Genomic DNA, 12,820 nt, shown 5'->3' on the forward strand with positions numbered 1-12,820 from the left:
TATGTTTATGAATTTGGTTTGTGCATGGGTATATCATATATTGTTCTATGAAATTCTTTATTATTATGCATTCATTTTCTTATTAGTAATTAATATTGGCAAAGTGCATATAATTATTCTTATTCAAAAAACAAAAATTTCATAAACATAGAGCATTTTACCAAAACATCTTTTGAAGGAGTGTACTTAAGAAACTTCATATTATTTAATCAATAGATCATGTGCTTAACCAATCTATAAATTATGGTTTTTAAACTTAAGATTAACATGAGAAAGACATTCTTGAAAAATTGAAAATTGCAATCCTATAAATATGAAACATTTTAGGACTTTAGTAGACCTTTTATTTCTTTGTAAGGAAGCTCAAATATACAAACCGTTTTATTTTATTTTATTTGTTTATTTTTGATAGCCTTCAATTAATAAATAAACCATATTAATTTAATAGATATGTGTTGCAGTTTTTTATAATAAAAATTATACTATTAATTATCTATTAGAACTAAATTTGTACATATTAGGCGCTGCAGAAATTGGCCGGTTTGTAAGTTTGTATATATATATACAAAATAAAATCCTTGGATTTTGCAACACTAGTGGGTGGATAGGGTATAGTCTGCACTTTATTTCTCAAGCAAAATAATAATAATAATAATAATAATAATAATAATAATATATGTAAATTATCTCATTTTACTCGTGTGTAATATGAAAGATTAATACTCTTATAAATACATTTCAAAATCAGAATAATTATTACTTAATTTTAATGGTGGAGGTTAAGACTCTTGGTGATCAATTTCAAAACTAACCCTTCTCATATATGTGAAATAGAGGGTATTGGGGTAGAAGGGTTCTGGAATCAAATCTCAGGTTATATAATCTAATGTATATAGACAAGGCAAATTTGACTAATTATATATTTATTATTTATTGGGTCAAAATTATTTTCTTAAACTTAAGTTATTCATTATTAGTAGAATAGGTTATTTTCTTTTTCTTAAAACCCCATTCTATCCCCCTCTCTCTCTGTTAACACGCACACAAAAGAGCACACAATCGGACCACCCACCCACCCACACGACCCACGACTCACGGACCACCTCAACCTCGCGACCACATCACCCACACGACTCATGGACTACCGCGACCACACCACCCAATGCTGACATTAATTGTAATCGTTTTATTTTTTATGATTTAGGGTTTAGGTCTGTGTTTTTAGTGGTTTTTCGTGGAGAATATGTGATTTTTGAAGTTTTAAGGCTCAGGTCTGTATTTTGGACAGGAATCTGTGATTTTCGCCTGACCCGATGCATGTCCGATGTAAGCCTGATATAAAATCCGATGGTAGATTAATGTTAAAGGGATTGAAGGTTGAAGAAGATAGTCCGATAGGTCTGATATAGGGCCCAATAGTGGGCCCAATGATCTTCATAATTTTAAGTTTTATATTGTGACACGATGAGTCCGATATAACGCTCGATAGGTCTGATATCAACAAGACAATTAGACATTTCCCATGGACAACTAGACATTTCATAATAATGCATCATTAGTCAAATTTCCCATAGACAATGAGACATTTTAATAATAAAAAAATAGTAATAACAAGGTCTTGTAATTCTTAATAGGGATTAAAAAATAAAAAATAAAATTTATAAAAATGTGATTATACAAAATTTTAAATATTTTTACAGTTTTAAGATTTTGTTAACATTAAATACGGATTTTTAATATATTTTTATATTATACTCTTTGTTATTTTGTTATTAGTTTTTTTATATTTATATATTTTTTTTATGTTATTTTTATGTAATTTTATTGTTGTTTTAGTATTATTTTTATAAATACCGTAAAAATATTTAAAAAAAAAACGTAAATATGTACCAAATTTACCAAAAAGAATAGTTTATGTAAATTTCTCTTCTTAATATGATGTAGATTTTTGTATCTCATTAGGCCCAATATCTCATGTATTTCTAAGTTTATGAATTTGGTTTGCATGGGTATATCATATATTGTCCTAAGAAATTCGTTATTACTATGCATTCATTATCATTTTCTTATTAGTAATATTGGCAAAGTGCATATAATTGTTCTTATTCAAAAAACAAAAATTATTCTTTTATGTTTTGTTGAAACAAAACAATAGTTGTTTGGTTAATATTTTCCCATAGTTTTCAGAAGCTAAGAAAAACACATTAAAAAAGATGACAAAACATATAAAAAAAAATGTACTAAAGAAAGTAACATACATTTAATATAAAATTTGGTTAGAGGTAATGAATAAAACAAAAAAAAAAATTATTCCATTTTTTTATTTAATTGCATTTTTAAAGTACTAACAACTTTTTTATCATTTTAGTGAAATGACTATTCAATTTAAAATAGAAAGAATGACCATTCTAATGTAAAATAAGAAAAAAAATTATAATTTTTTATGGGTTTCAAATTTGATTTTATTTCATTCTTATTCACATTTCTACTCTAATATTTTTATTTTTTTTCCAATCAAACATCATCTAAGAATTGAAACATTAAGACTATGAAAATATTAAAATGTCATTTACAACACAGTAAACCTTGTTAATTATTTATAAAGTGTAATAAGTAAGAGAGAGAGAGATGAAAATGGGAAGTGTGTGAAGAAATATTAGAAAGTGAAGCTCTAAATGTCTATTATATCTTTCAGGTCCTGGGCTTGTTTCCTTCCTTGTACATGTTATCAATAACACTCTGCACAAAGAAACAAACAAAATCAAATCCACTTATTAATATTTTTATTACTAAAATCTAACCAAAACAGCCCAAAATCACCAAGATTATCAGCCCTTCGTTCAAAAGGATATTTGATATTTTTTAAAACTACTAAAAAAAATAGAGGAAATTACACTTTATACTCTTTTTATATTGTCCTCTGACTCTCTAATGTCAGGTAAAGAGGTATGTTTCAAATAAATATAAAATTAGAGGCAAATTTGATTAATTGATTAATAAAAAGGGTATTTTTCGACTTACCCAAAAAAATATGTATATTTTAAAAAATAAAATATTTTTGAACTGGATGAACCTATGCACAAGTCTAACTCGCCTTAATTCTAGCCTTTATTACGGGCCACATTAAAAAATAGTTTAGATTGGCTAATCTCATTTTTCTTCTTAACACTACAATCAAATTTTAATTTTGATATTGTTTGAATGACAGGTCAATTTACATTTGCCACATAAAAAGGGCAAAGAGAATTTTTAAAAACTACTAAAGAATATGTATTTAAAAAATATATATATATTTGGATTAGGTGAACCCTAGGCGCTGGCAGCCACGCATAGCCCGTCTTAACCTAGGTTCGGTCCTTTATCACGAGCAACGTTAAAAAATGAGCCTCGATTTTCGAAAGAGAATTTCGATTTACCTGGTAGTATTTGAGCAACTGGGGTCTCTTTTTCTTATATGTTGGAGTAATAAGGTCACGTTCTATGTCAAATGCCTCTGGGTCAAGGTGAACAGCTCTTATGAACTCAAAACCTTTCAACTGCAAAACAAACAAACATCTAATATTAGGAAAAGCTCCCTAAGTGACAACAAATGACAATAAGTTTGAGACTAAAATAGAATGTGAACCTTTTTCTCTTTGCCAATCTTATTGAGCTCTCCCAAGATGTATTCCTTTGCTCTTGGATTTTCACAAATGGACTTGAAGTCACCAGATATATTATTCTCTCCGGCCCAACGTTCAAGTGCTTGCTGGTTCGGGTTAATCACAGCAACGAGGAAGGACTCGAAGCTGTTCCCGTAAACCCATATCTGGCATTAACAAAACGAAGAATGAGAAGTTAAACTAATGTCAACATCCAGCTAAAACACAGATCCATTCAGTGAAAAATAAGAATAATGTGAAAGCTAATTAGGATTTTATTCCTCGAATTTTGACATGTACCAAATTGTACCCTCTAAAATGAGCACTTCACATGGACGGAAGTTCAGGGAGCACGATTTGGTATATGGACGATCGCATGTTCGGCGTCCGTAAGTAAAATTGAACGGAATTAGACGGAAATTCTTGATCAAACAATTTCAATGGTTTGGGAGGAATTTTCTAACGACATGTCAAACTTCGGAGGTAAAAATTCTAACTAGCCTAATGTGAAAGCTCGAGAAAACCATATTTTCTACTACATTATGGGTAAAGAGGAGAGTGAAAATGTACATGTCTGTCACAATAAAAGGTTACAAGGTAGTTCAGACTCCTAATTTTACTACCTAAGCATCTCTAATCATTATTAGTGCATCTGAGTGTATCAAAGGAAATAACAAAGAAAATTTAAGATAAACTTACTGAGTCAATGTCAGAAACAAGACCATAAATGTTCTCTAAGTTCTCAACTGCCACATATTCTCCTTGAGAAAGTTTGAAAATATTTTTCTTACGGTCAATGATTTTCAAGCTTCCATCTGCTTGCCACTCACCAACATCACCTAATGCAAAGATGCATATGAGACAAATTGAACAAGGATTTTAAGCCATGTTTCATTAAGAATTAAAAGATGGGAAAAACCTGTATGGAACCACCCATCAATCATGACCTCCTTGGTTAAGTCTTCACGTTTGTAGTACCCAGAGAATAAGGTGCTTCCCTTCACACATACTTCTCCACGCGGTACTTCTGCAAGGGCATCATATCCCATTTCCGGAACTGATTCCAGACATACATCAACATTGGGTACTGGAGGACCAACTGTACCGAGCATTGGTAGTTCATTTGGTATCGAGACAAATGTCCCCGCACAAGTTTCAGTTAGCCCTGCACAGATTGACACCGATATGTGACTCTTCTTTGAGTACTAACATGTATAGAGGAAACTATGTTCAAGATAGGCCAAAGGAAAAACACAGAATGTTCAAAAGATATGATACCATATCCTTGCAAAACATGAGCACATGTCACAACTCGTAAGTAAGCTTCAACATGAGGAGCTAGAGGCGCAGCTCCAGACAGAATAAGCCGCACATTACCTCCCAAACCTTGCTTCACCTGAAAGCATCAGTAAAACTAACAAGTTTTAGGAATTGGTTGTAAAGATTTCTATCAAGCGAATTACAGTTGAGAAACGAAAAGTATCTCCTTCACCTTACTAAATACAATTTTGTCACATAATGGAGCTGCGTCCCCGTGTTTAAGCCCCTTTCGCATGTTATTATACTTGCTGCAGCAATTAAGCAAAAATGATCAAGAACTCATAAGAAAAATGAAAGCTTTATGCTAGAAACAACAATAAAGTAGAAGTATGCTTCTTCCTTTTTTTTTTTCTTTTTTTCTAAATTTAAATAATTTTGTTCTAAGAATGAACCCCTTACTGTGAAACATATTAATCATTTCTTTGCAAGGAAATTTCGGAACACTGCACTTACCGTGAGTATGCGAAATTGAAGAGAGTCTTCTTTAAGAATCCCCCAGCAGAAATCTTCTGCGTCAAACCTGGAAATTTGGACAGTAATTTGAATACAACAAATGAAGTTGGAAATCTAAATCAGAGGTTTCATAACGAAACGGCATTGAATATACATAAATTTCTATCAGTGCTTTGTTGCAACAAATTATGCATGAAGCAATAGTAAAACACTTCCACCAAGATTGCCAAAGTTTAGACCCATCAAAGATTGAAAAAGTAAAAATCATAAGTACATCAATTATGAGGATGATTACCAGCATAGACTCTATCCAGCACACGGGGAACGGCACAGAAAATAGTTGGTTTTAGCTCCCCAATGTCTTCAAGTAATAATTTGACATCCTGATAATATAACAGATGATCAACTACTAGATTTAAGTTCTATTTGGTTAGAGACAAGTTATGAGTTAGGGCACTTACGCCACGCCAGAACCCGATTGAGGCACCATGCAAAATAAATAACTCCTCAATCACCCGATCGAAGATATGTGCAAGGGGAAGATATGAAAGAAATACATCTTTCTCGGTCAACTATGAAGAAAAAAATAGATTGAAAAAAGAAAATCAGTATAATTCAAAACAAAGTGGTGTTATCATAATCATTTTACCATTTTTTCCAGCCAAAAATGTGGACCTACCTTTTCATTTACACTCTCAAGCAATCGCCTCACCCCAGCCAAAAGAGAAATGATGCTCTCATTGGATATCAGTACTCCTTTTGGGTCACCAGTAGTTCCACTAGTATACATTATAGTGCATATATCAGTTTTCTTTTTCACTGGAAGATCGAAATCTTTACAATCACCCTGTTAGAAACCGATAAAAAAATGGATCAATAATCTTGATTCCTACTATATTCATAACATGCAGCAAGCTCAAAAGAGTTCTTTCTTCCATTTTTCTAACATAATTGTTTTATCAATCATTAGTAGTAAGTACTAACTATACATGAAAAATGGGTAAGCAAAATAAAATAGCCTACCAATTGCAAGAACTCTTCCCAGGAATAGATCTTCAATCCAAACTTTTCAACAGATTCCCTTTGTTCCGGTGTGACCTTCCCAAAGCTCACAAGTGCTACAACAAGAGACATAAGTAATGTTACTTGGCACTTTCTTACACAAAGATTCATAGAAAAAGGAATCTAGAAAATGCATATGACTTACTTTTTAAATAGTCTGTGGTGTTAGGAAGTGTTTTCAACAGCTGAAAAGGGGGAAAACAAATATATGCATGAGACAATTTGAAATGGCAACCAAAAGCTGTTTTAGGATTTAACTCTCGAATTGCTTCCATTTATGAAGCAATTGTGTTCATCAGTTCCTAAATAAGCATATCTTCATTAATACTTTTAGTTGGGTCTAGTATAAATATTTCAACAAGTGTACCTCAGGAAGCTTTTTCTCTTCTGCAAAAGCAATTGTAACCTCGGCATGTTTTATGACAAACTCAATTGCATTAGCACCTACAAAATGCTCACAAGTTAGATAAAAAAAATACAAAATGACATTCGAAATAAACAGTCAAGGAACCTTAGTTGCATTTGACATTGGCTGGGTAAGTGCTAAAGAAGAGAAAAGCATACCTAAGGTGTCATACAACGGAACACAATAGAGTCCATGAGCATTGCAAGCCTGCATTAGTATTGCAGTTATGTAAGGCAAAAGTACACCTAGAAACATGGATAAACATGCAAGTATTGTAGTTGTATCTATAATATGTTTCACAGAAAATCATGTAAAATATTATCAATTCCCTACACTAATAAGAAGTTTGTTCAGAAAAACAATAGGCATTCAAAAACATAGAAGAATCATTAACTTCAATATCTTCAGGATATTTTATAATGGTAACATTGTGTGAGAAACAGACTATCAGCAAAACTACACATGAGATAGAGGTTCTCTTCATGCTTGTTTAATTTGACTCGCCACGATCAGTGACCAAAAGAAAGTAAACGAAAGGCAATTGATCGGATAAAGAAGAATGTACCTGCATGCTCATAATCCATTCAGAACAATTGGCACCATAGATACCACATTTGTCTCCCTGCAATGAAGAAGGAACAGATTTTTAGTGTGTTCAACAAACTTGAACAACAAATTTTCCCTTTCACATACATATATTAAGAAAAATCAAAAACTTACTTCTCCGAAACCACAACTGCGCATGGCATTTCCAAGTTTTATCACACAATCATAAACCTCCTTATAAGTTTGCCAAACATACTTTCCAGCCTACAAAGAAAAGACCACATTAGCTTCACAATGAAAAAAAATGCATAGAATTTTATGGATAAATAAAAAATACCTTCCCATCCACAACCTCCCGGCGACCAAGCATTTTGTTTCCAGGATTTCTCTCCACAGAAAGCCTATACAACAATCAATAGTGAAAATTAACATGACTAATCAAAGAGCAAAGTTCATAACCAAATTACTTTACTTTTCAGTTATATAATCAATCTCAATCCTTGTACAATCAAGCTCCAATACCTAAATAAAGCAATATGTTTCAAGCATAACCAATCTTTTATAAATAGATATTGTTTAAACACTTCAATCCATTAATATAATAATGAACTTTTTTAACATATTTATATGACATATTCATTATTCAACATGTTTATGATCTCTTAAAATCCTAAATTAACTTTAAATAAGTCATATGGATCAGTTTAGTTTCGTGTTAGTCGTATCAACCCAAACACAACCCGTTAAATAAACGGGTTAGACAATTCAATCCGAAAATACAAACCCAAACCCCCATTTTGCACTGTGCACTATACAAAATGTAAAATTAAGTTCCAATAGCTAAATAAAGCATTATAATCAAAGCATAAACAAGGTTTTCATAACAAAGTTTCCTTAACTTAGATCAAAACCCATAACGACCTTAACTAACCAAATAAACAGTAACACACCATTAGCTTAACACCAAAGCACAAACTCAAATTACGATCCAAAAACAACCACAAAACCCAAATTACCAAAAAAACAAAAATTATAATCACAAAAAAGTACCTAAACACATCCCAACAACAATCCAATCCATCAATCGGAGGAGGAAAGCCATCCTTGGCGTACATACTTCGATAAACAGGTCCCATGGAAGGCCTTCCATCCTTAGCTTCCTTAGCCTTTTCAACCTCAAAAATAAACTTCTTCTGCGCCATTTTCGAACCTCTACAAGTGTCGACTCAGACTGGATCTCAGTACTCAGTTGACAAAAACTTGAAAGAACGAAGGAAATCAATTGTTATTTATGGCGGAGAAAGACGAACACGACGAATTCAATTTAGGTAGTTTGGGTGGCCAAAAATGGAGAAATGTATATATATATATATATCTATATATACACTCCAAGATTTTTTTTTTTTTTTTTTTTTTTTGAAGAATCAGTTTAAATACATGGCGGAGCTGGATTTGACTTGAAGACGAAACCTCATAAAATAAAAATAAATAAATATTAATTTAATTTTTCATTAATGTAAATAAAATATTGAAAAATTCTATAATGCATCCTTTTAATCTATTTCAATATTTGAAAAGAAAAAAAGGTAGTCTATTTTTTTATTATTATTTATGTTGTAGATTTAGTTATTTAAAATATTTGAAAAATTTAAAAATATTTAACACGATGAAAATAGTATTCAAATAGTCTATTGTAAGCGAGACTCTTTTATTTTATATGCGTGAAATAGATTGTTTAAATCTATTTTTGATGTGTTAAATTTTTTAAAATTTTACAAAATATCTCACATAATTAACTAGCATAAAAAAAATTTAGACTAAAAAATATTCTGAAATATTAAAATTGATATAGGTATATTGGTAGACTCAAGAATGTAGAGGGTAGAATTTTTCAATAAATACTAACATTATTAATTAATAATATAATTTTTTTTTTATTCAAGCGTTTATATATTACATCATGTTTTACTTGGGACTCGAACCCAGGACCTCCAACACTCACACACCCACTTATGGCCACTTGAGCTAGCCCCGAGTGGTTACTAATTAATAATATAGTTGTAGAGAGAGAATGGAGGAGCTGACATTGGGTTATGTATGGAGGCTATGCTATTAATGATATTAATTAATTTTGATTTAATTAATTTCTAGAATATATTTGGCATTATTTTCACTCTTTGCTTTCTCTACCGTCCAATTAAATTTTAGGTAATAAGGTATTTTGTTATTTTGATATTTTCTTCAATTTTTTTTTTTTCATTTTTTTTTTTAAATTTTAAATAGTATATAGAATATAGAGATTTGAATTTTAATTTAATGTAAATATTAGGTTGTTAAATTTTAAATGCAACTCACCTAATAATAAAAAAATTAGTAACCCTATCGATAATTTGATCAGTTTGGTTTAGTTAATCCTTTCAACTACTTAAAATAACTTTTTTTCAGCAATTTTTATTTTTGAAGGTTAAAAAAAATAATGAAAATAATGTTCATACTTATTGGCTACAGATAATACACAAAATTATTTTAAAATAAATAAATAAATAAAATAATACATGAACAAATATTTTTTTTATAAAAAAATCATTCAATTTTACTAACAAAATTATAATTTTTACTTTTATTTTGTTATAAATCTCGAACAAAAATCGAAGTTGTTATAAATATATTTTATTTCTAAATTTAAGACTATTTTTTCAGGTATTTTTCATCAACTAATAAATAGAAAGAATATTCTTAGGCTATACAACATTATTACATATATAATTATTTTTTATAAACTTTTAATTTAAAATTCGTTTTTTTAATTGTGTTGGGTGATAAGAGTATCCAATGACAAAATAGTAGAATATACTGAGAGAGTAACAATTAATAAATTAAAAAAAAACATTAATCTTAACTAATAATATTAAAATAATTATTCAAAAGCAAATTCTCTCTTATCACAGAAAATAATCAATATAATGTGACAAAAATAAAAACAAAAAATTATTTGTGTTATTATAAAATAAGCCGGCATTAAAATAAATTATATATTATGAATTTCAAAAGATAAAAAAAAAATGTATTATGAAAATAAGTGAAGGGTGAAACTAACACTAATATAATATATATATATATATATATTTATATTTTAAAAACTTTATAGCAAAATAATGATAATATTATTATTAATAATTATTGTCAAATGATAAATTAATATTCTAAAAAATATGAGTATTAGATACGTATTATTCATCTACTTGTTTATAACTAACACAGTTACACATGTATTTGGTGAGGTAATTTTTTTTGAAAAACAATGTATTTAGTGAGTAGTTTTTAATTTTTTTTTTTTTTAAAAAAAAATGTTTTCAATCACAATACTGCGATTAACGAGTATTGTTATTAGGTTTTAGTGGTGCTCAACATCTTAAAGGTAACACTTTAGGATTTGTTAACGATATTCTATAAAAGTTATATTATATTTAATTGTATGGAACTCAATACTTAATTATATCAATAACGATGTAACATTTTAAAAAATATTATATACTACTGATATCTTTTAGTATTTTTCATACCGCAAAGAGCTCTAGAAACTAGAAAAAATAATGAGAAAAATACCATTAATATATATATATATATATAAATTTTTTATGTATTTAGTTTTAGATTAGTCTTGTTTGATATATTATATTAAAGTAAATTTTTATAATCTTTAGTAATATTATTATAAAAATACAATATAATAGAAATTAGTATCATTTTTTATTATAATATTATCATTTTTTTATGTATCTTTATCAACTTTTAAAACATGCATCTAATTTAATTTTTTTTTCTTTTTTCCAAACCAAAAAAAAAAAAAAATTGTTTTCAAATTGAACTAGTTAACTATATCCACTAACTTTTTATTTTAATATCCACTAACTTTTTTTAAAAAAAAATTAATTTATTTTTATTCAATGTATATCTACTTGAACTTGAAGTTCTAATTAGAAAGAAAAATATTATGCATGGTAAATATAATAAAGTAATGTTGGAAATTTCATTTTGTGGGACCAATATAAAATTTGAAAAATATTGTTTTAAATGGGATATTGATAGAAAAATTAATTATCTCTCTTATCTAGATTGCATTTAATCTCTAATAATTTGGCTATAAAAGTCTATTTCCCTAATTAAATTGGTGTGGTCATTGGTCTATAACCATTGATATTGTAAATTTAGGAATAACAAAGATAGTTTCTTACAAAAAGATTGTTATTATATTTGCTAAATGATTTACTTATATATTCCTATTTATTTTTTAATGATAAAAATTTATGAATTTATTGTAGAGTACTTTTTCAATTAAAAAAAAATTAATAATGATGTTACATATTATGTATTTTGATAAAGTCTTCTTTAATACTAAGTTAGGTTTGGTAAGAGAAATTTAATAGGTATTGGCCAACTAGCTCTATTTAGTTGCCATTGATTTTTAAAGAAAAAAAATTATTTTTTTTCTTTTTCTTTTAAATTAATTTTATGTTGTATTAATTAAATATTCCTAGTAAAAATTAAATACATATATTTTTTTGTAGTTTTTTTTTTTTGGGTAAAAAAAAAAGGAAGGAAAAATTTAATGTTTTTTTAATTAATTTTATAAATTAATGCATTTGAAGTGGTGTAATTTTCTGTTTTCACAAAGAAAATTCTGATTAAAAAAATAAAAAATCAAACTGAAGAAATTGTCAATAGTTGTCACACCTACAAAATAAAAGTCAATATTTTTTTTATTGTCTTAATATATAAGAAATCTCATCCTATAAGCAAAACTTAAAGCATTTTATTAATTTATTTATTTATATTATAATTATCATTATGTATGGTTGTGTCCAATAGTACCATGAGATATATATCTTCTAATTAAGAATAGTTATTATTTTTTGTTATTTATAAAAATATGTAGGAGCCAATATATAATTATATTGATAAATATAACATATATTTAAGTGGTATTATATTACTAATGTCTTTTTAACTTTTCTCGTATTAATGAGAGAGCCAATTTGTTATTAAATAATTTGCAGTAATATTTTTTTTCCTTTTTTTCATTATTTTATACATTTAATATAAATATATATAGTTTTTCTTAATACAATTAATTATAAATATATATAGCTTTTCATATAAATATGTATAGTTTTTCTTCAAATAATTAATTAATGTTTGGTCATTTTTTAGTTTGACAAAATCTTACTTCTAGCTAAATGATAATATAAATATATTATATTAATTTATATAATATATACACTGAAAAATAAAATGGTAAGATATGAACAAAGTAAGATCTATGTCAAATATTTTATTTAAATAAATAAATTATACCATACATAGGACAAGATGTGGTATTAACAAAATTGAC

The 12,820-nt window shown here is 28.0% G+C and overlaps 1 protein-coding gene across 1 annotated transcript; it reads right to left on the minus strand.

Annotated features, from left to right (window-relative positions):
• Positions 1–2,526: 2,526 nt before the first annotated feature.
• Positions 2,527–8,894, minus strand: LOC115715699 (long chain acyl-CoA synthetase 4). Its single transcript, XM_030644363.2, has 19 exons — positions 8,479–8,894; positions 7,766–7,829; positions 7,603–7,692; positions 7,448–7,504; positions 7,041–7,089; positions 6,844–6,920; positions 6,622–6,661; positions 6,438–6,532; positions 6,094–6,261; positions 5,876–5,986; positions 5,710–5,797; positions 5,415–5,481; positions 5,134–5,209; positions 4,920–5,037; positions 4,561–4,806; positions 4,341–4,480; positions 3,626–3,808; positions 3,417–3,536; positions 2,527–2,739 (listed from the first exon to the last, which is right to left on the minus strand). Exons 1-19 carry the CDS (start codon positions 8,628–8,630, stop codon positions 2,692–2,694), a joined length of 1,989 nt encoding a protein of 662 aa, XP_030500223.2. The 5' UTR covers positions 8,631–8,894; the 3' UTR covers positions 2,527–2,691.
• Positions 8,895–12,820: the final 3,926 nt, after the last annotated feature.

This window comes from Cannabis sativa, chromosome 5 (assembly GCF_029168945.1).
Source record: "Cannabis sativa cultivar Pink pepper isolate KNU-18-1 chromosome 5, ASM2916894v1, whole genome shotgun sequence".
In the NCBI taxonomy this organism is placed as follows: domain Eukaryota; kingdom Viridiplantae; phylum Streptophyta; class Magnoliopsida; order Rosales; family Cannabaceae; genus Cannabis; species Cannabis sativa.

Excerpts from the sequence above, each read along its gene's own strand:
- LOC115715699 (XM_030644363.2), bottom strand. The coding sequence starts at position 8,630 with ATGGCGCAGAAGAAGTTTATTTTTGAGGTTGAAAAGGCTAAGGAAGCT. Across the intron at positions 4,807-4,919 it reads TCATGTTTTGCAAGGATATG|GGCTAACTGAAACTTGTGCG; the intron begins GTATCATATCTT and ends CAATCTGTGCAG. Across the intron at positions 4,481-4,560 it reads TGATGGGTGGTTCCATACAG|GTGATGTTGGTGAGTGGCAA; the intron begins GTTTTTCCCATC and ends TCTTTGCATTAG.